This window comes from Calypte anna, chromosome 3 (assembly GCF_003957555.1).
Source record: "Calypte anna isolate BGI_N300 chromosome 3, bCalAnn1_v1.p, whole genome shotgun sequence".
NCBI lineage: Eukaryota > Metazoa > Chordata > Aves > Apodiformes > Trochilidae > Calypte > Calypte anna.
The window spans coordinates 72,185,157-72,211,368 of record NC_044246.1 but is presented as its reverse complement, the minus strand read 5'-3'; the positions used below and the strand labels follow the sequence as shown (position 1 = coordinate 72,211,368).

The window sequence follows — 26,212 nt, the reverse complement described above, 5'->3', positions numbered from 1 at the left end:
CAAGTTCCATTTTATTGACAGTTGAACTCAACAGAACAGTCTAGTTTTTTGAAAGTAAAAAAACTACAAAGCCATGTTTACAGGTTTGCACTGATATTCAGGTCAGCTGAAGGTAGGGTTTCCTGAATAGATGAGATCTGTAAAAAGTGTTATGTTTATTCACAGAACCTACAAAGTCTCATTTGTCTTTTCTGGGGAGCCCTTCACATTCTCACTCACTGTCTCATTTTGAATCCCACTGTTCAAATCCTTTGAAAGAACTTTTCTTTTCTGGCATCCCACAGAAAAGAACCCCCCAACATTTTCATGGGTTAATGTGTCGAAAAGTGACACAGGCTGATGGTTTTTAATATGAGGTACTCTGAAAGTAGTTCTGGGAACTGAATACTCCAAAGTGGGTTAAAAACAAATTCGGTTTTTTCAAAGGCATCAGATCTAAAGGGTCCCTCAATAGAAACAAAATGTACTGATTAAATATAGTAGCTAAGGGTATATAAAGAATCACAATAGGTTTATACTGGAAAAACAACAGTTCCCTGATAAATAGAATGACCACTGCTACATTCCAGCAGCACTTTGAACAGTGCACTCAATCAAGCATTGTTAAATCTAATATTAAGAATGGAATACATATTGCTTACAAAATGTAGGATCTTTTCAATCACTCATGTAAGGAAGTGGAGAGCATAGTTGCCTGTCATTTTGGATCACTGGGACTTTGCATAACATAGCAGTTTAACAAAATACACTGAAGAAATCAATTCCAGCAGTGGCTTGCTCCATCCCTAGTAACACAGTCCACATTATATTTATACTGATAAAACCTGTTGTGGGGAAACTCAAAAGCCTCCAGCTGTGCACACAATATTAACAGATTTTAACCCATATGCCTCCATTTTTCAAGCGAGTAGACATTTCATTTTCAAAAAGGACATAACACACACAAAATGCAAACAACAACAACAAAAAAACACATAGCAGGGAATATACAGACATGCTGATTACTGGAATAAGCTTTCTGCAAAGGAAGTGAAGGCTGGGGTTCAACACCAAGAAGAACACACATTGTCCATCAAACGATTCTTTTCTGTGCAGGAAAGGTCAGAATGTCCTCAATGAGGAAAAAAGAGTATTCAATTGTTTTGTTACAGGCTCAAGGACTGATTTAAAGCAAACTAGACAGTCTTATTTTCAGCAGTTCTTAATCAATGATTAGTTCACTGATTCATTAGTTCAATGATTCATCAATTACTCTTAGTGCAATGGTTAACCCTGGAACGGAACACTAATATGAAGCAGTATTCTAACAAAATGCTTTCCAACTTTATACTTATGATCAGTTGCTAGAATCTGAAAAACTAAACGTAAGGATGACATGCCTCGGGGTCTTTACCATACCTCAGCTCCACCCATCCATTTTGGTTCATCAGGAAATTCAGCACATAGGATATCTTCTGACTGGCTGGTTCCTAATACATGATAATGAAGCTTTTGGTGTAGATTAGTGGATGTCTCAGTGCCTAGTGAAACACAGATATTAATAACAATTAGTTCTCAAAGAAATCCAACAACAACCAAGTAAAACCCTTAGAATCCTCTGTATCATTCTGCATATAAAAGTTATTCAGCAGAGAGAACTAGGAATGGTTCAAGTCTACAGCCATTTCCCTCCAAACACATCCCACTCAAACAGAACTTGAAACTACACTGGAAACCTGTTCAGTTACCCTTTCCTTTTATTGCTAATAATACAGTCTTGAAATTTGAAGGTTTATAATTTCAAGCTTTGCTTTTCTCAAAATACTAAGCAAGCAAAGAAAAGCAGCAATCCCTACCAACCTCTAATAACGTTTTTGCTCCTGAGGGGAACAACTCAGGGGAGATTTATTGCTAATTAACATTCCTAGAAACCTTCATATTTCTATTTGCTGAAAATAAAAGAAGTATTTTAAAACACTATGTGAGATGCTACTTGATTTTGGTTTTTTTTTTCATTTTGTGCTTGCAATATTTTCCAACACTTCATACAAACATGATTAAAAAGCACAAGGTGCATATCTAATTTTCAAGTATTGCAAAATGATGGGCTCAAAACCAGCGAGGCAAAACTCAGGATCTCTCCAACTTCAACAAAGAGTACAGCTCCAGAAGAAACTTTTTAGTTGCACAGTCCTATTACAAGAGCTGCTAAATCCTTTCCCTCCTCATGCTCCCCAGCAACTTCACTTTGTGTGCTGCTCCTTGAGTTTTTTTAGCATAAACATTTTGTGTTGCTGTGCTATGAACCACAGGGGAGTTCATCTGGTTGCAAACCAGAAACTTTGTGCCCCAGATCGCTATCCATCAGATATGGATGGATATCCATATCCCAAGCCAGTTCACTGTGCCCACACAAATGCTTAAGGGGAAGAGATCCAAGTAAGCTGTCACCAGACATCACATTTCAGCCAACATCACCCTGTATGAGAGCTAAGTACATCAGTGCACAGAAAATGAAAAGGAGCAGCAGTCTTTTGAGAGAAAGGCAAGGACAGGCAGAAAAGAGGATACTCACAGTAACTGAGTTTGGTCATGCAAGGTATAATCTGGTATCTAATTGTATTACCTGGTATAACTGATTATTTCAATATAAATTACTAGAGCTAATTACTTTCTCCATCAATTTACTGAAAAAGTTACTTTGCTTCCACATAGCATTCATTTAGCGCAGCCACACTTACCATCACTTTTCCCATCTTGTTTTGGATAGCAGTTATAGAACATTCCTTTTCCATCATGGGTCCATGCCATGCAACTGAATTTAACTCTCTCCAATGTATCTGGAAGATCCTCAGGACCTTCTACTTTCATAAACTTGATTGTAACCCAGTCAGAGCCACTAGAACTCAGGCCATATGCAAAGTATTCACCATCTTCACTGAATGCATAACCTAGGATATTGGAACCAAAAAATATAAATTAAGAATTGGCACAAGGAGTCAGTATTTTTTAGAAAGGGTTCATTATTTTGCCATACAGCTTTGTACTATTTGTTTCATGATAGCAAAATCAAAGAAAGAGAGGTGATATTGAGAAATTAGCTAAAAGAATTCCATTCACAGAACACTGGGAGAAGATGTTTTATTTCCTAAAAGAGAATGCAAACAGCTCCATCTGTTATCACTTGGGATTCACAGAACTTTTCCAGTCTCTGTGACCTTCTTCAGTAGTTCACAGATCTGAGTTTAGGCATGCATGTTCACCAAGTATGTTCAGTAACATCAGTTCTGCCCAACAGTTAAATTATGATTTGAGCAATGAATTTTCTGCTTCCCTGAGTTTGGGCAGAAAAGGTAAAGACTGAAAACGTACACAGGTAGAGAACTTTAAGTGGTGTATTCTAAATAAAAACAGTATCAAAGAATTCAACAGAAACTGAGATGCAAGCAATGCAACCTGAAATAAATACCACGTCAATGGTGGAGTCACTGAAAAATACTGTCCAAATCCACTGAAACTGAAATAACTGGAAAAATTTGACACTAGGGTGCAAATGAATTATCACCAGCAATCTCAGCTAAGACCTCTGCTATATATGTCCCTCTATCCAAACTGTGAGAAAAATGTGATTCTGAAATAAATACAGAGGAGCTTCTGTCATGGTTGGTAAGGACTGAATTCATTCTTAGCAGATCAAACCAAGTTACCATAAACCTATACACGCATGAAAGCAGCTACTGAAAAAAACAAAACAAAACAAAATTCCCCAGACAAAACGTTGTATTTCCTAGAAATCATAGGTTTAAGACACCACTGTTTCACCCTAACATATTCACTCCCATAAGAACTAAGAGTGGCCATTCTGATTCAGAACAAGATTCCACGTACCTGTCCTCAAGAGCAGTGGCAGGGAGATTCCTACAAGAGCAAGAACAATGCAAGCACAAGTAATATCTCCCTCAAATTCTTATAACCTCTGAAAATTTTTAGATTTCTTTTCCACAAAGTAGTTGGTTAATAATCCTCAGTGCTTCCCTCCTCCTTGACCTTATCCAGCTTGCCTTTAAACTCACAATAAGTTCTTTGCACCACTAAAATTGATTGGTAAGGCTTTCTACAAATCTAATTCTTGTGGCATGAATCATCACCTTCTTTTGTTTGCTCTGGAGTCAACTCTCACTGCCTTCATTTTTCCCCTTCATTCACATCCCCTCATTTTTGTAATAGAAAAAATTATGACTAACCAACCCCTATTCACTCTCTCCATGCTACTGTATGCTACAAATCCTTCTGTAGACCTCTTATACCCCTGCTAAATTGTCCATTTTCAAAGCTGGTTTATCTGGCCACACTCCTCTATTTCTGACCTTTGGTCCATGCTCTTGATTGTTCCTACTACCTTCCTCTGAACTATATTTCAGAGCCCCTTTTAAGCTGAGGGACTGGAACTACATGTAGTTTTTGATGCTACTGTAGAAACTCCTGGGCTGCTAACATGACAGTTTATCTTCCATTCTCTATTCTGTTCTTAATACCTTCTGATATTTGAAGTGCTTGTTTGGCTGCTACCAAAATACAGATTGACATTTTCATGAAACTATTACAGCCTAAAAATTTTTCCCAGGTGATCATTGTCAGTTCAGAGTTCCTTTCATCCATTCCTTTACAAATGAGGTTAGCTTGGCTTGTCCCTTGTGCATTACTTACCTACACAGAGACTTCTACCTGTTAATTTACTGCCTACTGAGAATTGTTAAAGTCTTCCTGTAGCTCTTCAATCATTCTTCAGCTTTTACCTGGAATTTTGTATCATCACTAAACTCTGCTAAGTCACAGCACACTCCTTTTCTAATGTATATACAGCAACATACTGAACAGTGCAAGCCCTAGAATAGACCCTGACAGAACTCTACTGGTGATTTCCACTTTGCCAAATGATCAGTTACTCCTGCCCCTGCCTTCGGATCAATTATTTATCAGCACCAGGAGTTCCTCTTCTATCACTGTTGCTTCTTTAAGTACATCTGTAAAAAGACTTTGTCATCAGCTTTTTTAAATTACAGAGATAGCAAGAACATGATTTCTTATATACAGAGTTTAAGGTAAGACTTCTCCCTAAAAAAAGCCATATTGATTCTTTTCAAGTGGGCCATACTTAAAGAAGAATCTACCAATTCTGTCTTCTGTTTTCATCAAATGGCCTTGAACAGATTTGTCCTGGTTTGGGCCAGGATAAAGGTGGTTTTCTGTTTCTGTACTTTTGCTTTTAGCTAAGTCCCTTGTAAGTAGTTGCATTTGCTGAAATTAACAGCAAGTTTCTCATGCAGTGTGTGTGCTTTTAGGACTGATAACACTTGATGTTTATAGTTACTGCTAGAGACTGGTATGCAGAGCCAAGGACACAGAGGCCCCACCTGAACCCTCCTTTAGGGAGGAACGGACAAGATAGATGCCAGAATTGACCAAACAGAGTATTCCATCCCATATACGTCACACTCAGTATAAATTTGAGGCATCACGTGGGCCGAGCCGGATCTTTTCCTGCTTCCCTTCCTTCACCCGGCATCCTGGAAGGATCCTGTCTGTTCATCTGCCTGTGGTCCTGATCCGTGCCAGCCCATATCTGTGTGTTCCTGCCTCCAGTTCCCGACTGCTGCCGACTCCAGGAGTCCAGCCTGGACTTTCCCAGGGCTGCCCTACAGCCTCGGTGGTGACGTGAGAGTTATTGGGGGAAAGGGGGGAGGAATGTGGTTTCCATTTTCCTGTATATTTGTATATATTTAGTAATTTTACCTATTTATCACTACTGTTTCATTAAAGTTGTGTAGTTTAGTTTCCAACCCATAAGTCTCTCTCCCTTATTCTCTCTCCTTTCTCTATCAAGGAGAGACAGATTAATAGAGAGCGTCTGTTATTCGGTTTAATTGCCGGGCCAGTGTTAAACCGTGACAGATTTATTGGCGCCCAACGTGGGGCTCGAACCCACGACCCTGAGATTAAGAGTCTCATGCTCTACCGACTGAGCTATTTCGGTCAATAGTACTCTCAATAGTACTGGCCCAAACCAGGACAAGATTACGGACTTCTAGGTCCAAGAATCTTGCTTGTACAATAAATCAACAGGGAGTGGAAAAACGGACAGCTAACATAAGTTAAAACCCTAGTAAACACAAGTAATTTTGTGATTGCCATAAAAGTTAATTCTGTATTCCATCACAGTGTCTAACTTGCTGGCTTGTGTAAAATACACAAAATACAATTTTAAGAGAATCAGTTGAGATAAATTCCTTGCCTCGGACAGCCTTAAGATCTGTTTATATTTCAGTGGAAACCTGTTATAAAGTTGCAAAAATGGCATTGAGAAATTGAACCAAGTGAATTGTGAATACAATGTAAATTTAGAAGTGGTCTGAAACAAATGACTATCATATGACTATCAAACTACTGCAATTAAAACAAGCCACTCTAGTAATACTTTTAGAGGTGAAGATCTGGAAACAATTTCCAACTTCTGCTGAATACCCAGACATTCAGCAGGAACTGCTGTCTCACTAACCTCGTAAAGCCACAGTGCCATCATCAGAAAGCTTATTTGGATCAAGAAAAACTTTGGCTTCAGCATCCAAGGAATCTTGTACATATAAAACTCGCTGGTTTTGCAGTCCTGTATTGTAGAAATGAAAATACCTAGAAGAAAATGAGATGGAAAAATAAGTAGGAAGAAATCAGATTTTTCAGTTAGGCAAGTAAGAAAAATCTATATGAGATTGTAATGAAATAAAAAAAATACATATAAGGGAAGCATAAGCTTCACAGCAGAGTAGGAATCATGGATTCCTCTGTGGAGACAAGGCATTTAACCATCCTCTGTAGGTGCCCTTCTCTGTCCCCCTAGTACAGAAGAGGGTGAAACATCAATTCCTAGATCTCTAAAAATGAGAGGAAATCTCATCTCAGTGTGATACAGATTGTATAGGAGAGATGCAGCAAAACCATTTTTTAAAGTGAAAGCTCCATTTGCCGCAGTGCATTTCAAACAAAGCTAACTACACCATAAACTCTACTATACAGACCCATGAGTTAAATAAAGTAGGTGCTTCACCTGGGGAAATGGGAATTTATGGGGTAATGTTTGAACCTAACCATTAGTTCACATATTTCCTAAGACTACTGAGTACTTGGATACAAGTACAGGAATTTGGTAAACCCAGAAGAGGAAACTATATTTGCAATGGCCTGGCGAACAATCTGAACCAGAGATACATTTACATATTAACAATAATGTGTAGTGACTGACAGTATCAAAAGATTCAAAGGAATAAAGATAAATAGTTTTCCATTTTATACATTCCATGTATTTCCAAGCCCATTTCTCTTCTGCAATACTGGGCATAAAAGAAGCAAAGGTCAAAGTGACAGACACAGCAGCTCCCTTGGGCATTCTTCCTTTCTGCAGATTCCACAGCTCTTCAGACAGTACTCTTTAGCAGCTATTCTTCCACAGAAAACTGAATTATGTTAAGAATTTCTAAGTATCATGGAAAGTTAAATAATTGTTCAAATACTCAACTAGAGTAGTTCCTCCCACTGCCTTTTACTAAGGCTCTACTCAACTTGGTAGAGCTCTCTTGATCTCAAACATCATAATATATGGGGTTTCTGTATGACTTTTAAACCTCTGTGACTTAAGTTCAGCATGTGCCAAAAATACAGTAACACTCAGAAAACTTTAAAGACATCTATTAAAATCTAAGTAATGTTCTAAGTTAAAGTAGACTGAATAGATGTTCTTCCTGGAGGACAGTCAGCTGCATCAAATTAATACTTTTAATCTGTAGTGGAGACTATATTCATCACTGCTGTGAGTACTTCTACAACATCAAGCCATCTACAACATCAACAGCAAAGATAACCACACCCAGCCATGTTTGCACTGCACAGGGAGAATGGGTCACACAATCCAGAGCAGGCCTGCTCCAGATTCAGCAGAACTACATCTGCATGATCATCACATACAAACTAATATGCTTTGCCTGACCTGCTCAGCAAGGGTTACTTGTCCAGATGCAACACTGTTCCAAACAGCTTCAATGTTTCTGGATTTAAAACACACACCTGTACACATTGATGTGCTGTGCCATACATGTAATAACATAAATCAGCATCATCTCGGGTTCACTTCCCAAAATATACTTTTAGAAAAATCTAGGGGACTAAGTAAAAAGTATCCACACCTTTCTCACAGCACAAGACAGCTAAATATTAGCAGATCTCACTCAATATTTGTGAAGAAATCTTAAGGCAATGAGAACTCTTCTGCTCTTTCCTGTAGATGGCAGTGAAAACATACCTGGCATATCTGGGTGCTCACTCAACAAGCACAACAGAAACTGAAAATACTGAAAAAGACTATTTGTGTTTCCCATGATAAAGAACAGCTGGTTGTTTACACTGCCTCTTTTTCAACTGCTAAAACAGTCTTCAAATGTTACCAAGTTAACAAGCAGTTTCATCCCTTTACTCCCTTTCTTTAGGAGACTGCTAGTGTGTCTGAAAGAGGTCACATAAAATTAAATAGCAGCTACAGCCTCCAAACCTTGGGTAAGCCACAGGAGCAGCATTTCTTTAACTAGTCACAGAATTGAAACAGGGGTACTGGTAGGTTAAGTACTGGAATATAACAGCATTTCTTTTTTCCTTGTAAGTCAGATCTTTTTGCATCACTTGCTTTAAGTCCTCCATTTGATTTTTTTCCCCAATTCCCTATAGATTTAGGAACCATTTTGCACAAGTGAAGTCCCACTGCTTTTCACTGCCTCTGACTAACAAATATCCTGCCAGGTGCTCCAAGTATAACCAACATAAGAGCAGTATTTTAGTAAATACTTAGAAAAAAACATGCAATGGCAGGCTTGTGCTGTTTTCAGGACAAGGTATCTTTCACTATACCAAGTGTGACTATCCCTGAAAGGAAGCCCTCAAAGTTTTACTTTTACAACAGTTGCTCTACACAAAGTTGTCTTGACTTTTCATAAAATCCTAATTCTTCCTATAAAAAGGAAAGACTGCAAAGATCAAGAAGATAATGTGACTGGAGACAGTCAAGCATCTTGTGCTCTGCATCATGCAACCATACTTACTAACATAGGTTTGCTTTTCCTACTTCCCAACTATAAAGGAATAAATAGAACTTATAATTTGTTTTCCTAACTAGTAGTTGCTTTTGACTTGCTCCACCATTCATCACCACCTACAAAGACATTCCTCACATACCTTTTTCCTTTCTTGAAGTGGCAACTGTACTTAGGATAATCGTAGAGTTCAGTCATTCGTTCTTTGAACAGTCCTCTGACAGGACACTGCTCGAGAAAGGGCACTGTAAGCTTGTTCTGAGCCTCCACAAATGCCTGAAACAAAAAACCAATATGACATTGTCAAAAAAAAGACATGAACTCAAGCAGAAATGTATATTTCCTACAGGAAACACTATCTTCTGCAGAAGCAATGCATCACAGGCATCTTTCCCCCATATGGATTGTGAAATACCACACCTGGAGAGTCTTACATATTTACTTGCATTACAGCAGTAAGACTCATCTTATATTCTGAGTAACACCTGTCTAGGACAGGCACTGGGGTAACCAGTGGTTTGGCCAAAGACAAGTCAGATTCCTGTTATTCCCTTTAGAAAACAAAAACAAAACAACACAAACTTCATACTTTTAAAATCTCTTCCTTATATTTGCCTACAAGTATGTAATACTCCAATACTTTACGACAAATAAATTAGGAAACGGATAAAGAACTGAGTTCCTTTTGACCAGACACAACACTATCATTTCAGAAGGTTGAGAATTAGAAGATAAAAAGATGTCACATGCACCATTTGTTCATCCTTTTAACATAAAACAGAGGATTTCATATCTTGGAAAGGTCAAAGTACTGTCCACAAAGTGGTTCTTAGTTATAAATAATTTCAGAGATGAGAACTCTGAGGAACCTGATTTCTTTAAAGCACTCCACCTCCCTGTAACACCATTTGAGGACAGTGGCCAATATAATTACCAGTCCAGCTGCTTGTTAGAGGCCTCCACTCTCATGACATGCATGGAAAAAAAATGGTGCTGTGTTGGTGTTTCACCATTCCTTCTTATAGCACAGTACATTAATACAAAATTAATACTTCAGGAACTTCAGGTGGATCACAGGTGCTAAGAAGCAGGCTCTTCTGTCTCTACCATGGAGCAGGAAGGACAAGACACTGTGAGTGTAGCTGCAGTTCTCAGCCAGACACTGCAATGATGGCTGCTGCACCTTTCTTGGACCTCAGCCTGAAACCCTGTTCACTTATCTCTTGCTTACACAGGTCTCTTTCCCATTTGCTTTGAAAGGGGGTATTGTTTCTACCTGTCCTTAATCTGTCCCACAGCAAGCAGACCCATGCATGATAAATATTTGAGTTGCATCTCACTGCAGGTCATGGCCTGAAGGAACAGCAGGGCTACAATTCATATTCCCCAACTTGTATTTCACACTTCTTCAGAAAAGCCAGCACACAGTAAAAAGACTACAGAGTACCCAGCACAAATTTACTAATTGCTAACAGTTTACTCACTTCAGGTGAAAAAGAGGAAAGAATAAAACATGAAACCCTTTCATTAGCATTTTACAGACATTTTGCATGGTAACTAGTGAGCACATGGTGCAAGCAGAGGGACACACTCCCTCCCATTTGCCTTGCTGGAACAGCTGTGCATAGCCAAAAGCTGCATTACACGCCAAGCTCTGTTATCAGTGACTTGTCAGGCCAAAAGGTGAAGGAGAAAGTGCATTTTATTATGGTCAGTTTCAACTTGAGAGGTGTTTGTTCATGTCTAGCAAAGCATACAGAAACTGATAAGCTTTAAACATGCAAGTGCAGAATTAGTAATGCCTTAAGAGCACTTGGCCGAGTGCTGAAACATGCTGGTTTAAGAACATGTGGTCTTGTTACACACAAGTCACCACTCGGGAATGACACAAGAAAGCAAGCACTACACCAAAAAGGAACAGAAAGCAGAAGGCTAACAGTGATGACTTCTGGACCTTTACTCAAAATTACATATCAGCGAGGACTGAGTCAGGAAATGATGCCTGAAGAAGGAAAGAGGTGAATGCAAAGGGAAGGTCAGCTTTTTGCTTCTGTTCTACCTTTGAGGATCTGGAACAAACAGCTTTAACACAGCACCACAGCACATCCCAGTGGTAAGCCAATACAGCATGCAGCTGTCACCCTGCACTGCTTTAACTGTTCATCCACCATCAGATCATGAAAGAACTTAACCAAATCTACCCAAGAACTCACGCGTATCTGAGTTTGTTTTCTCTAAATGGAAACACATCAGTTTCAAAGACCACACGCACAAAAATTCTAGACAATTCATCCTACACAAATAAAGTAACTACTCAAAGTGCCATGACATTTTCAGAAAAAAATGTCTTATAAAAACACGTGTAGGGCCATCCATTGTACTGGATGGGCAAAAGCTATTCTCAGCTGCATTTTGTGGACATTTGTCTACCCCTCATATGACCAAAATGGTAACAGTGTCTGCAAGGTACACTTGGAATTGGGTGTTGCTCACTTTTAACTGCACAGTTACATTTTACCACGTCTTCTTTCATTACAGGTATTCAAAGAGGAGACAGATTTTTCTTTATGAGCATCTGTTGCACAAGAGCATGTGTATGCACTAACTATTGCATTCACAAAATAATCACAAGTAATTTTGCTTTTATTATTTTGCTTATTCTATTATTTATTATTTTTGCTTTTATTTTTTTATTTATTTCACACTTCCACTTAATATGCACCAAGATTTCCAAGACTAATTGTAATAGGGAATGCTATTGCTATTTTAAACAGGAGATTTACAGGTTTTTGAAAGTTTCACTGAGGAGAACCCAGTCCAGTTTTGGAAGCTCTCTGTTCTTACATGTTTGAGCATGAAGCTGCACTCACATTCAAATCTCAATACATAATTGAAATACTACTCTAGGTAAAGTACAGAAACAGATGCTGTCAGCAGAAACTCCCACAATAAATGACTCTATCTACTATTCTGAGCTAAACAGGTCTCCTAGGCTATAGGGCTAGCAGTAACTCTGTACACCTTCATGAGCTGAAAGATTCTCATTTTACTGTAGAAATCTGTATGTGACAATCTATTGTAAGTCTTTAACCAAGACAGAATTTCTAAACAGGACAGAATAAGGAACCATGTAAGACATATGCTTATGAGTATCTTAGAAAATAGGGTAATTTGAAAAGCAAAATAATTTCTTAAGTATTGTACTAACGGTAGGGATGTTTTACTTGTGGTTGAAGGATTTGGCCAATACTTGAACAACCTAATTGATATTTCTTTAAAAAAAGTGCAACTGAATTTTATCTAAATATCACATGCCACAAAATTATTTAACCATGATTTGTTACAAACTAACAGCTTTCTACATGCCAGTAAACTATTCTCTCAAGATAAGGCTTTGCACTCACAGCATACTTCCCAAGGAGAAGTCTTAGGATAGAAATTGTTCTAATATTACCAGTAATTCTTATTAGGCTGTAAAATATTTGCAGTTTGCTTAACAGTTACCCCAACATCTTCCTCAGTAAAGAGTAGTGAAACTCCAGCAAGAGGTCATATACCTTTAAGCACTACAAAATAAAACTAAGCAGATTTCAGGTACTTTGCCTCTACTATTTAGTATTTAGCAAATAGAGGTTCAATGTGCAATTGGAAATTTACCAAAACATGTGACAGAAACACTGGTCAATTATAACTACAAATCCATTTAACTGTAGTTCTGAGTTTCTTGTCTTAACCCAAACATACACCTGTTCAGAGTATCTCAGCTCAGCTGTGTATGCCACATGACCTTGTCCATCCCTCTTGTCTGAAACAAGCTACACATTACTGCCTTCACTGTAAGTTAAGGTTCTGTATTTGACTGACACCCACACAGTAGCAAAAGACTTTGCTGTAGTCTAAAAAAGAGCTTATTTTCCACAAAGTGTAACAGCAAAAGCATGGTTTTGCAACTGTGGCCTGAGTCATTACCTTAAGTGTTTTACCAGCATACCACATTTTAACTATGCTGGGAATGCTTCCTCCTCAGTCTGTTTTACAGGTCTTGAACAGCCAAACAGTAACACAGCATGAACTCAACTTCTGCATTTCTTCTCTCCAAAGTGAGGCAGGAGCTTCTTCATCTAATCAGGAGCTCAGCTCTTATTTATGTATGTGGAGAAGGGAGTTTTGTTTGCTTATAGCTGTGCATGACTACTCCAACCAAGCACACCGAGAAGAAAAAAATGATACAGATCACGAACGTAGATCATGAACATGGAAGAAGGAATTTCTTTAACAGATGTTCCACAGGAGATAGAGGATGTGGCTTGCTGATCAGTTTACTAAGCTCTATAACCACACATCTGAGAGGAAACAGTCCTGCTCAGTCACCTGCAGGTTTCAATAAGCTTTTTATAGCAGATAGATACACAGCATATGGAACAAGACCACCTTGGTGACCTGGATGTAGAGTTTCCAGACCTATTTGATTTTCACCTAACTAAAAGTAGGCTGTGGACTTCTAGAAAAGGAAGATCCCATTCTTGAACCATCTTAGATCCAACTATCACATGGCCTTGGGTTGATCTAGCTTAAGAACGTATGCCAAGAGAAAACTAATCCATCAAAGGCTCCCCTCCAGAACATCACCTTGTGATGACTATACCCATGCAAGGGAGGGATGGAGACATTCAGGACAGTGCAAGAAAGAGGAGGAAGGGCAGAGAGAAACCACAGAACTGCCTAACTTAACCAACAAACTATGGTGGATCAGGTACAGTACCATCTGCACTCTACTCTCACTGCAAACATACCTAATAAAACCTAATAAAACTATAAAAAGAAAAAACCTTGCCCTTTTATGTTCACTTGTTTGTAATCTGCTAACTATAACAGCCCACAAGATCATTTGGACTAGCCACAGGAAAAATGAGGATACTTCTTTATACTTGTAACTGTTGGGGGTAACTTCTTTCAGTCCTAGTTTTGATAACCCTACAGTGGACACAGGGTGAATTTACCATTAAAATTCTATAGTTAAGCCAAATCTCACTTGCCAGTGCTTCTTTCTCCATACTTCAAGAAACAGTAAACTTCACGTTTCACTGACTCACATCTACACAGAAAGTGAGGCCTACCCATTTATTTTTTGTGTATTTCATTCACATCAATGGCTGACATGACTATTTCTGCCAAGTCTAGAAAAGTAGATTCCACCATACTAGTGTACCTATTTGACAGCACACCCTAAATAATTTTTTGTGAGAAAAACTAACTAACTTAATAAATTAATGACATTCATGTTTCACTCTTGGAATAAACCAGAATTGATTCTGGTTTAATTATCATTGTTACACATACTCAGATCATGCAAGCAGGCTGTAATTAGAAACCAAACACGGGCTCTTTCATTACAGACGATTGTGGACGTCCAAGGAATTCTTCTAGTTCTGTACTTAACATGTAGAAAATTAAAGGTAGCCTACTGTTGGGCATATACACAGGGTATTTTTACTTTTTTTTCGCCAAACAAATGATATTAAGGAGTGCTTAAAGAGAGTGAGCAAGAATAACAAGAACATAGGTCTCAAGCTCGATGACTTGAAGGCTTGAAAAGTCTATAAAGCAAGCTCCAAACTTTCTCTGAAGCCTGCAGTCACTCAATTGCCTGAGTATTGGTGTCTCGTTATTTTTTCATCTGGTAGGTGTAGAATACACCCAGGAGTGCTGCTAACTATCTCAAGAACTCAGAGTTAAAACTATTAAGAAAAGCTAGCATGAGAGAGAACAAAGATCAGAAAGCAGAGCACAAAGTATGAGGGATAAAGCAGACAAAAGGAGTTTAGCACTTTAAGATTATTTTTTGCTGACCTCTTATATGAAATAGGTAGAACAGCAAAAAGCTTTCATCCTTTTTTTTTTCAGAAAGTCCAGGAACTTTGGAAAAAGATGATATACATACTTCTACATACTGGGACTCTCTCCACTATTTGCATCATACAACCTCTGCACTGCAAAATTCTGCCAAGGCATGCATTTTTAGAGTCTAGGCAAGCAAAATTTAACAGTATTTTCATTCCACCAATGCAACATCTTGTGTCTGGGCTGCTGCATTTTTCCAAGCATATTGTAATCCCTGATTTATTTTGCCTCCTGTATCAACTACAACCTCTGGAGAAAAGGAGTCATCCAACTGTTCTCATGCAACCTGTTCACAGTATGTGGCTAGAGTACTGAACACGGGGGCACAAAAAGTTGTCTTGGCATTTTCTGAATACCAGCTCTTCCACAGGATCCTGAAAACCACTTTAGTATTTATTTGTAAATTCTCTCTTGGGGGGCAGACATAACCACACCTCCTCACACATACAATCCTCTGAATTTGGCACAAAATTGTTATGTGTACCACTTCTTAAAGGATGCCAGAAACAAAAAAATCCACAAATACTCCCAATTTAGCAAAAAACTAATTTTCAATGTTAACAACCTTGGCACTTTTTCACTAAAACCTGATCCCAAATGAGCACTTTTAATCCACATAAGCCTTTATATATGCTGATAGATTTGTAAGTAAGGAATGGGATCCTAACTGCACATATCTAATCTTGCTCTTGACAGTTACAGTAAGTTCTATTTGACCATCCTCTAAATGTACTATGTAAGCACATACATAAAAGAACCTAGAAGGAATCTCATCAGTGGAAATCACCCTAGAGGGTATTTTTAAATCCTGCCCTCCATCATCTTTCTGACACAAGTATACATTCTAGACTGACAGGTGGATGGATATCAGGTGGACAGATGATGGCAGAGCAGTAGATGTAGTTTATCTTGATTTCAGTAAGGCATTTGACACCATCTCCCATAGCATTCTTGGAGCTAAACTGAAGAAGTGTGGCCTGGATGATCGGGTCGTGAGGTGGCTGAAGGACAGGAGCCAGAGAGTTGTAGTCAATGGAATGGAGTCTAGTTGGAAGTCTGTTTCTAGTGGAGTCCCTCAAGGGTCAGTACTGGGACCAGTACTATTCAATATATTTACTGATGACCTGGATGAGGCAATAGAGTGTACTATCAGCAAGTCTACTGATAATGCAAAACTGGAAGGAGTGGTTGACACCCCAAGAAGGCTATACTGCCATTCAGAGGGACCTAGATAGAACTGGGCAGGAAAGTTGGGCAGGGAGAAATTTAGTGAATTACAACAAGGGCAAGTGTAGAGTCCTGCATCTGGGAAAGAACAACCCAAGGCATGAGTGTAGGCTGGGGACTGAGCTGTTGGAGACCAGCACTGTGGACAGGGTCCTGGGGGTACTGGTGAATGGAAGGATGACCCTGAGCCAACAATGTGCCCTTGTGGCCAAGAAGGCCAATGGCATCCTGGGGTGCATTAGAAGGGGGGTGGTTAGTAGGTCAAGAGAGGTTCTCCACCCTGGTGAGGCCACATCTGGAATGTTGTGTCCAATTCTGGGCCCCTCAGTTCCAGAAGGGCAGGGAACTGCTTGAAAGAGTCCAGCTCAGACTGACCAAGATGATGGAGTGGAACATCCCCCTTATGAGGAAAGACTGAGGGAGCTGGGTCTCTTCAGCTTGGAGGAGAATGAGGGGTGGCCTCATTAATATTTATAAATATTTAAGGGGTGAGTGCCAGGAGGATGGAGTCAAGCTTTTCTTAGGGGTCAGTAACAATAGGAAAAGGGGCAACTGTTATAAAGTAGAGCACAGGTGGTTCTATATAAATATTAGGAAGAAATTTTTCACTGTGAGGGTGACAGAGCACTGGCACAGGCTGCCCAGGGAGGCTGTGGAGTCTCCTTCCCTGGAGACATTCAAAACCCACCTGCATGTGTTCCTACATGACCTGCTGTAGGTGACCCTGCTCTGGCAGGGGGGGGTTGGATTTGATGATTTTTCAAGGTCCCTTCCACCCCTAACTTTCTTTGATTCTATGACAATAATGTTTTAGAACTGGAACTACAGTTACCACAAAATTTTCAGCTATTACAGGCGAAACCCCTTACCACTTTCTGACAGTCCCCACTGCAGCTCCCTATGCCATGAATATCAGACGAAGTGGCTCACAATTATTATTTTTCAAGATTCTCCTTCAGTGAAAGACCAGTTCCAGCAACAGTCTAGCTATACCAGACTGCAGGCAGAAAATACTGCAACACTTGCAATCTGTAATAAAAGCCACTAACAAAGGCTAACCTGAGGAAAACAAAACAAAGCAACATTTTCTAAGGGGTAAAACTAAAAGAAGTATTCACGTACTTTGTCACTGTACAAAGAAAGCAAGCCGACAGGTTGTTCTTTCTACCCTTTCCTGATTATTTTATTATGGCAATTTTATACGTACTTAGGACAGTGGATTGAGAGCTCTCAAATCACCGATCTTCTCATTGTACCACCACTACCTTGATCAGTCAAATTGTTTAAGAAAAATGGTTCCAAGCTAAACAAGGCCTCTGTTTTCCAAATTCTGTGATCTAGGTTATACCAAGTGTTCCTATCTTTCCTCCATTAACAAAAAGGTACAAAACAAAAGTTTTGCTGTTTGGCACCATAAGATGTCATGTGAACTACACCTACACTCACTGTGTAAATTTTCAGGAAGTACTGGCAGGTCTTTCAAAAACAGAGTACACATGCACAGTCTATAAAAAAGAACCATGTCAGAACACCCATCCCCATATAAAGGAAGGTTACCTTCGTCTGTTCACTGTCGGGATCTTCAAGCCAGCAGTAAGGGTCACTTATTTTACACCCATGGTAATCCAAGACCTGAATTTATAAAAAGACAATACTTTAAGAAAACAGCACAAAAGCAAACTCTATTCATAAAGGAATGATAGCCATCAAAATTAAGGATATCTGGAATTTCTCCAAAGCATATGGTGCTAATGAAAAGCAACTCTTACTCCCAGGTGAGTTGCTAATATTGCCATTCTTTGATGATGGCACCAAGGCAGCAGAGTTGTCCTCAGAAAAAACACAAACCACCAGAGAAACACAGAACATTAACAGAAATTTCTTCCAAAAGACAGATCAGTAAAATAATTAAAAAACCCATGCAAACCAACCAATATAAACCAAACTTCCCCCCCAAAACAAACAAAACCAAACAACCCCCAACATTGTCCAAATCCAGGTGTTTAAGCCAAACTACAAAACGCGATTACCACATAAATTAAAAATGTAGCTTCTGGCTAGGGAACTAGACCTCCCTAATACTGTTGCTCACAAAAGCATAGAGCTTTTGTACGTATATACATATGTACAAATATATCCATATATAAGTACACATAAAAATAGTACATATATAAAAAGTACATATATATATAATAATTAAAAAAAACCCTCAAACTAAACAACAACCTACAACACAAAAGACTTACCACGTGGTCGAATTTATCTGCTTCCTTCCTCCAGCACACAAAATTTGCCTAAATACCTGCTGTTAATAGGCGTATAGTTCAGGTTTTCACTTAACTAGGAAAGTAAATACTTAGGTTTTCCCCCTGTTGGCCCACGTCGGCTAATATTTTGGTTTAAAAGCGGTGTTCGGTAAGTAATTCCTGCCTACAGCAGCCTTTCACGGAGGGAGAAGAAAACTGAACCCATTTTAGCCAAATTTACAAGGTAATCCTTGTTTATCGAGTTTAGGCTGGAACACAGGCAGACGGACTGTCTCACAGATGTGCCATCATATGAAGCCAGACCACGGGTTTCCCCGCAGGCTGCTCCAGCCCAGGCGGAGGCCTGGGTTTCCCTGCAACACGCCAGCACTACGAGAGCTCCGGGATTTGCACTCTGGACCCGGCACGGTCGTGATACCAGCTCTCCCCGGCCCAATAACCCGATCTTCCCGGCCCAGTAGCCGCGTCGCTGGCCCCGCACAGGTGGGACATGCCCGCAGGCACCGGCACCGACGGCCGCAGACCGTGCTGCTTAACAAACCCCGGCAGCAGCCACGGGCACTAAACCCCCCCAGACCCTTTAAACAGAGCACGCTGGACTCGTTACGGCCGAAGCCGAACAAAAGCCCCGAAAGCACCAAATCCACCCACTCACCCCCCCCACACACACACCCACCCGAGGCAACCCCCGCAACGAGAGGGGCTGCCCCGCGGCCGGGCCCGGCAGCCGCCACACACCGGCGGGCTGCCCCGGAGAGTGCCCTACTCACGGCGGTCTCGTCGCGGTACACTTCAGGGTACTGGAAGGCCTGCATGGCGGGCGGCTGCGGAGAGAGGCGGAAAGCAGAGGAGGAGAAGGAGAATGAAGCAAGGAGCTGAGGGGGCCGCGGGGCTGAGGTTCGAGCCGAAACAGAAGCCGACAGCAGGCGTGCAGCACGGCCCAGGCGCAGCGGTACCGCCATACGACCCGCCCCCCGGCAGCCGCCCGCCCCAGCCAAGAGAGGCCGCCGGGGGAGTGTGCTTGGCGGCACAGCGTCCCCTGCAGGGAGCCGCCGCACAGGCACCGGCGGGCAGCAGGGGAGCGCAGGCGGAGCCGGGGCGGAGCCGGGGCGGGGCACCGTGGGGGCCGGGCCGCTCTTGAGCTGTGGCCGCCCCTCCGCACACTGTGCTTAGGCGGAGAGGTGGTTTGTAGCTTGCCAGGAGGCCTAAGGGTTTCGTTCTCGTTGTAGTAAATACTAAAGAAAAAAAAATTTTTTTTATTGAGTTTTTTTGTTTTATGAATTAAAAAAAAACCAACAGTCATATCACTGGTCCAGAGCAAGGAGGCTGTGAAGGGATCCAGCACAAGTCCTGTGAGGAAGGGCTGAGGGAGCTGGGGGTGTTCAGTCTGGAGAAGAGGAGGCTCTGGGGAGACGTCATCACTCTCTACAACTCCCTGAAAGGAGGGTGTAGCCAGGTGGGGGTTGGTCTCTGCTCCTAAGTAGTTACCAGTAAGACAAGAGGTCATGGACCTAAGCTTTGCCAGGAGAGGTTTAGGTCAGATATTAGGAACAAGTTCTTTACAGAGAGGGTGATAAGGCATTGGAACAGGCTGCCCAGGGAGGTGGTGGATTCTCTGTCCCTGGAGGTTTTTAAGAAGAGACTGGATGTGGCACTCAGTGGCGTGATCTGGTAACCAGAGTGGTAGTGGATCCAGGATTGGATCTGATGATCTCAGAGGTCCTTTCCAACCTGTCTGATTCTGTGATTCTGTTTTGTTTGGGGTTTTTTTCCCTTCTCAGTTCCCTCACTGTGACACATGGTGTGAGGGAAGGCTCAGGCCGATCCACAGAGCTCCCTGGAACACAGACTGCGTGTCATGGATGGTGGCTCAAGGCTCAGCCCACCCAGACCTTCGGTGCATTTCCAGCAAAAACGCTTTCCTACAAGCTGCCAGAGGCTCCCCTTCACCCAAAAAGCAAAGGACACGGTGGCCACTGAGTCCATGTTTAGGATGGCCGCTGTAACACAGTGGCCTGGCTAGCTGGCACTCATCACAGTCACTCCTTAGGGGCTCTGTCCCCACACCTGTGTGGGCTCTGGATGGATGTGCATCCACTCAAGGTGGTTTGGGTGAATGACCTCAGGCCCATCAGGCCAGGCATTTTTACAGCAGAGTTTCCTGGGTCAGAACCCTTGCAAATGTTTTTCCTTCGAAGTAGGGATCCAGTGTACCCCCTACACTGAAAACATGCAGCAGATGGGTTGTCCTTTTCACTAGCAATGTGGCTGAACTGCTCATCTTCCAAACAGGAGGGGAGGATGTCACCGCAGGTTATCTGGGTAAACTTTTGAACGTGTGGTGTATGCAGCTGGAGGCTTGCACATCGTGATGTTTAAAGGTTTGACCAGTCTGAAAAGCATTCACAAATAAATTGTGCAAATATTGCAAATAAAGTAACCTCCTGGAATTAAAATTATCTTAACATTTCAGAAATAGCATCAAACAGTATAGTTGCCAGCTCAGAACTGCTTACTCTTAATGGGAAGAGTTGCCATATCTAATTAGGTCTCCCAGGGGAGGATGAGGGTTGTGTACATATATGAAGAAATAAGCCAGCTCCATAATTATCAGTATTACTAAGCGATGGAGCTTTGTTCATCAGCTTCATGTACATCCTCAACAATGCCTATGTGGCTTCTTGTCTCGTCCCTTCTCTTTTCACTGTTTTTTCTTCTTATCTTATTTCTCAGTCTTTTCCCTTTGCAAGGCAAGAAGACAGCTGCTGACTATACCTTTTGTTCTGGTGCTCAGAACATGCAGCTAGCAAAGTGGTTAATGGCAATGCCTTGACATGCCCAGTGCTGATAAAAGCTTGCTAATTGTCTGCACAACTTGCTCAGGTAAATACTGGGAGGCAAAGCCCACCACATGTCTGTCTAGAGCTTCCTGGACATATTAATAAATTCACACGAATTTGCATCCTATGAAAAATTAGCTCAAAACCTCTCTGAAGCACTCAACTTGGCTGTGTGCTACAAAAACAACCTGTGTGTGCCTGAGGCACTATATGCCTGTGACTTTTGAGCAGTCTCAGCTAAAAATTCACTTCATAAACAGCTGAGGCCTTTCAGCTGATTCAGAGCTACAGTTTGCCTGAAGGAAAAGTCTTCTTTTTCAGCTCGAAGATGTCGTCCTGGGTTAATATATTTTACAGTTGTCCAGAATTTCTGGATGTGTAGCAGCTCAGTCAGACTTGCCATCAGATTGGAGTGAGCAGCCGTACACCCAAACATCCTGGGCGTTTCCATAATTTCCATAAAATAGCTTCAGGTTGTGAGAGCGGCCAAGCTGAGAAGTTCTGAGCTCTTGAACTTTACTCAGATGAAGAGATCTGCCGGGAGAGGGCAGCCTGGCTACACACCATAGTGCGTCTGGCACAGAGAATTGCCCCGGTGTTTTCAAGCTTCAGGAACCTTTTCAATCCAGGGCACGGTAATTCCTGAATGGGCTGGCAAGCCTCCAGTAATCACAGTAATTATCCATTACAATACCTTCCAATTCATTCTGGATACGGAGAAGGCGGGAGTATACAAAGAAACTCAAGTACGCTGTTGACTAAGATATTTTACAAGCAGTAATTCTCTTTCACGGGTGAGCACCAGGGACAGAAAGTGAATTTTCTCTTAACTGTGTATTTCTCCTTTGTTTATTTGAGTGAAGGAAGGAGTACGTGTAAAAACCAGCAAAAGCAGCATATCTATACCGTCAATTTTTCTTATAAGAAAGGCAGATCATGCAAGTTACACAGTGTCTAAAACACTGCCCAAAACATGTTTCTCTTGCTAGGGATCATGCACCCCCTGTACGAATGAAAGGGAGCACAGTATGAAGCCTGTTAACAGAAAAACTTATTGCAAAAGGTGCAGCAATCTTCCTTTTCAATGTGCTTGTGTAACACAAAAAGAAAAGTGATAGAAAACTGATAGAAATACAGTGTAAGGGAAAATCTAAAGCCTATCTTTATTGGTTAGTGTTGTAGCAACAAGAGATATTCTATTTAAATTTTACCTTTTCTTGGGCCTATCCAACCCCTGCAGAGTTCAGATATGGTATTTGCTGAGTTTTGAGGATAAGCTACTGAGTAAGCAAAAAATTACCTTCCTATATTGAAAAAAAAAACCAAAACAGTTTAAAAATCTCTCACCTGTCTTTGTCATCTTACCTCACTCCAAGCTAGTATAAGGTTGATCATTTGAAAAACAGATACTGGTCTCTGCTGATACTAATTATACTTCTGCTGATCATCCAGTCATTAGCAAATCTCTTTCAGCTTAGTCAGCATCTCCACAATGACTCAGAGCAAGTCGAGTATTGACTCAGTGGGAAGTGACTTCATCATCCTTGTCAGGGGAGATCTGACACAAAATTCTAGTAGCAAATTTTGTTTTTACCTTTCTTTTTTTGCCCTTTCCCCAACCTCACTCCACCATTATGACTTAGCAATGACTAGAAACTTTTCTGCTATAGAACAAAGGCAGGTCTGTACCTTTATTTCTGTTTTCTCATATGTGTATATATATATATATTTATTTTTTATTTAATTTACCTAATTTTAAGAGAGCAGTTCTGCTGTTCAGACATTTATCAACAGGTGTCAGCAGAACCTCAGTCTTTCACTATCACGAGCATGTGCTGAGGTGTGCAAATAACTCGAGTTTCAGAGGAATGTGACTGAAAGTGTCAGTCCTTCTGGATTTCTATTTTGGATCCACTGACTCAAGAGTCTTAGTTCTCTTGATTGTCAGTGAATCTTTGATTCTTTAATTACATTAATCTACTCTACATATTAATTATTAAAATTATATATTGTTTATCGGTAATTGGAGGGTTGCTTGTTTTTTGAGATGAATTATGAAGTAGCTTACATAACATAGAATATGGTTTTATTGTATCTGTTACAGAAACTTCTAAATTATGTTTATCTGGTCAATATTTGAAAGTAGAATCACAAAAAGCAGTATTTCATTGTGATAAACTGCCCTGTGGGGCAGGATGGGTGCACACTGTAGAATCAGACTCTTGCTTTCCCCAGGGTTGTGCATTGGTGCTCTTACACTGCCGGTGCTGTGAAGTAAATTAAGAGATGAAGGGATCTCCACATGGGCAGTTAGTATGCAACAGCAATTACAAAGTACTGTTTCAAAGTATTTCATCAGACAGGCAACCTAAACCATGATTATGGTATGATAAACATACCTAAAGTGATGTATGGCCATCAGCATGCTGATCACAGTATAACCTACTCCAAATAAAAAATAACTTTGAGAGAATTTTTTCAGCCAAATGGAAGTTAAAGTGTTTTAGGATCACCATTTCCTTCTGCAGTGACCTTTTTTGTAAAGTGAAGAATGAGCAAAATTCTAATCCTAGAAGAAGCTGATGACCAAGTTTTTTAGCGGGTGCTTTGTTTTTATTCTGCAATTTTAAACTGATAACTGCTGGTCACTCTGTAAAAACAACCATCTTTGTAAGCATCAGTTTCTATCTAATGAAATTACATTAATTCTTTTGTGTGGAAAGATAGAAAATTCATGCTAATAAAATGTTAAAAGAAGTGCTTTTTAATGTGTCTTTTTTTTGCCCTTCTGAACTATTTGTTGTTGTTGTTGTATGCTGCAAAAATACTTTATAAGCTAATTCCTGTCTTCAGGCAGCAAAACCAACTAAGATAACCTTTATATGGAAAAGGGTGACAGTATAAATAATTCTTGTATGGTAGTATCTGAAAGTAGAGATAAGTGTGAGTTGGAAGGAGGTTTCATATTCTTTTTCTATTCTGAAAATGTAAGGATAATAATTTTCTTGCTTTGGATGAAATCTTCTCCCTATTGAAGTCAAAGGAAGTTTTGTCACTGATTTCAAGAGGGTGGGAATGTCACCCTTAATCTTGGCAGTGAGCAAAACAGAAGGCAGCTTCCTGTTAACAGCTTATGACTTGTTGACAGAATTTGAAATACACTAAATATAGGGAAACTGATCTATTTTTCTTGGAAGAAAAACAGTTCTAGCTCCTTTTAAAAGACTTCACATCTAGAAATATCTTCTTCTGCAATTATCATCTACCCATGTTTAGTACATTTTGAACACACGTGCTCAAATAGCTTAGAAATTGAGCTTTCTATTGTGCCTCCGAAAACATTTGGTTTGGGTTATAACACTATAGAAACTATAAATCCCTGCAGAAAAAATAAACTCTAAAGTCAGAGCACCAGAAATGTGATTCCAAGTGAGGCTTCCACATGTCTTTGAAAAGAACCTCTTAATACATGAGAAGAAGAAAGAAAGAAAATGGTGGGCAATTCTGTGACCACCAAATCTGAAATGCAAGCTACATTGAACAACATAGAGGGTTGTCTCACAGAGTAGTGCTCTTGCTACCCTGTATAATAATTCATTTGAAGTATTGCCACAATTCTACAATGGAAACCAAACAAAAAAAATAAAAAAGAAGAAAGAAAAAATTTCAATTCCAGAAGTGCCTTTTAAGAAAGGCGCTGAATTTTGGTAGGCACTAAATAATTATATTTGTAAAGATATTTTTTGTAAAATATATTTCTTTACATTCAGGGGATAGCTTTATCCTGTCCTCTAAAGAAATGTGAGTTAAACCTCATTCTGTAACTGAATAACATGTTCCCAGCTTCTGTGTGGATGTGAAATTTCTGTATTTTCTACTATAGCAGTGTCTGTGATTCAGATATGAATGAAGGCTTCTCTGTTCCCTTTTTCACATATGCCCAAGTGGCAGAGACACTTGAGGTGTTTCTGATCAAAGTAAAGACCACAAAGCAACAGATAGCTACATTCAGGGAAGTGGAGGAAAATAATATTGCTCATTGTGCATGTGACACTTGCAGCGTGCCAGCAAACTGGTTTTTGGCAGACAGTGTGAAAAAAAGAATGCTCCCTTGTGAAATTGTGAAGGTGCCTAATGGCAGAGTGCTGAGTATTTTTATGGAGATCTACTTCCAGGCTGGAAGGGCAGTGTAGGAAGAGGACATTACTGATGTGAAAGGGTTACCACTGTGCGATGGCAGGCAGTGCTCTGCCTTGTCAGAGATGAGAAGTGGGGGCTGCAACCTGCAGAGAGGAGAACTCTGTTGTATTTGATGATGGGGAAGCTGGTGGGAAGCTGGGAGGAGAGAGGAGAGCTGCTTGCAGCCGTGGGCACAGAGGAAGGAGTGGGAAAATGTGCTCTGTCAAAACCAGGGAGAAGCATCTCATGGCAAAAGGATGAAAGCTGGACTGGTAATTTTAGCTGTATGGAAGTATGAGGAAGGTCATAGCTTTTGAAGTTTTATGTACCAAGATTTACACAGAGCTTTGATTCGGAGAAGCCGAGGTGGAGAAAGTCCCAGTATGAAGGTGCTGACAAGTTGAAGCTGCCAGCAGCAGACTGGCCAGTGATATTAGCCACAGTGACTGGAAAAAGCAGCAGTGAAGAGAGCTTAGAAGACAGATTAAGAGCTCTGGTGAGCCATACTGAGCCTGAGCTGATGGCGAGACATTCAGAGAGAAGCAGGCTGAGCTTTGGGCTTGGACAGAAGGGAGCATACGGGTGGATTTGAGTCATCAGCCTGAGCAGTTGAGCTTGAGTTTACAGACAAGCTTTCCCAGACAGGATGTGCCCTCTCCAGAGGCAGAAAGGAAGGGAACCAAGGGCA

At 40.6% G+C, this 26,212-nt stretch overlaps 1 protein-coding gene and 1 non-coding gene across 2 annotated transcripts in view; both read right to left on the bottom strand.

Moving 5' to 3' along the window:
- The window catches only part of PREP (prolyl endopeptidase), an 86,642-nt gene extending 67,127 nt beyond the window's left edge, over positions 1–19,515 (bottom strand). Inside the window, exons 1-6 of the mRNA XM_030448003.1 lie at positions 19,276–19,515; positions 17,796–17,870; positions 9,253–9,386; positions 6,536–6,666; positions 2,721–2,930; positions 1,399–1,520 (exon numbers count right to left, since the gene is read on the bottom strand). Coding sequence (XP_030303863.1) covers positions 1,399–1,520; positions 2,721–2,930; positions 6,536–6,666; positions 9,253–9,386; positions 17,796–17,870; positions 19,276–19,467 — 864 coding nt within the window. The 5' untranslated portion in view covers positions 19,468–19,515. The remainder of the gene's footprint in view (positions 1–1,398; positions 1,521–2,720; positions 2,931–6,535; positions 6,667–9,252; positions 9,387–17,795; positions 17,871–19,275) is intronic.
- Positions 5,941–6,013, bottom strand: TRNAK-CUU. Its single transcript has one exon. It is a non-coding gene; the product is annotated as a tRNA-Lys (tRNA).
- Positions 19,516–26,212: the final 6,697 nt, after the last annotated feature.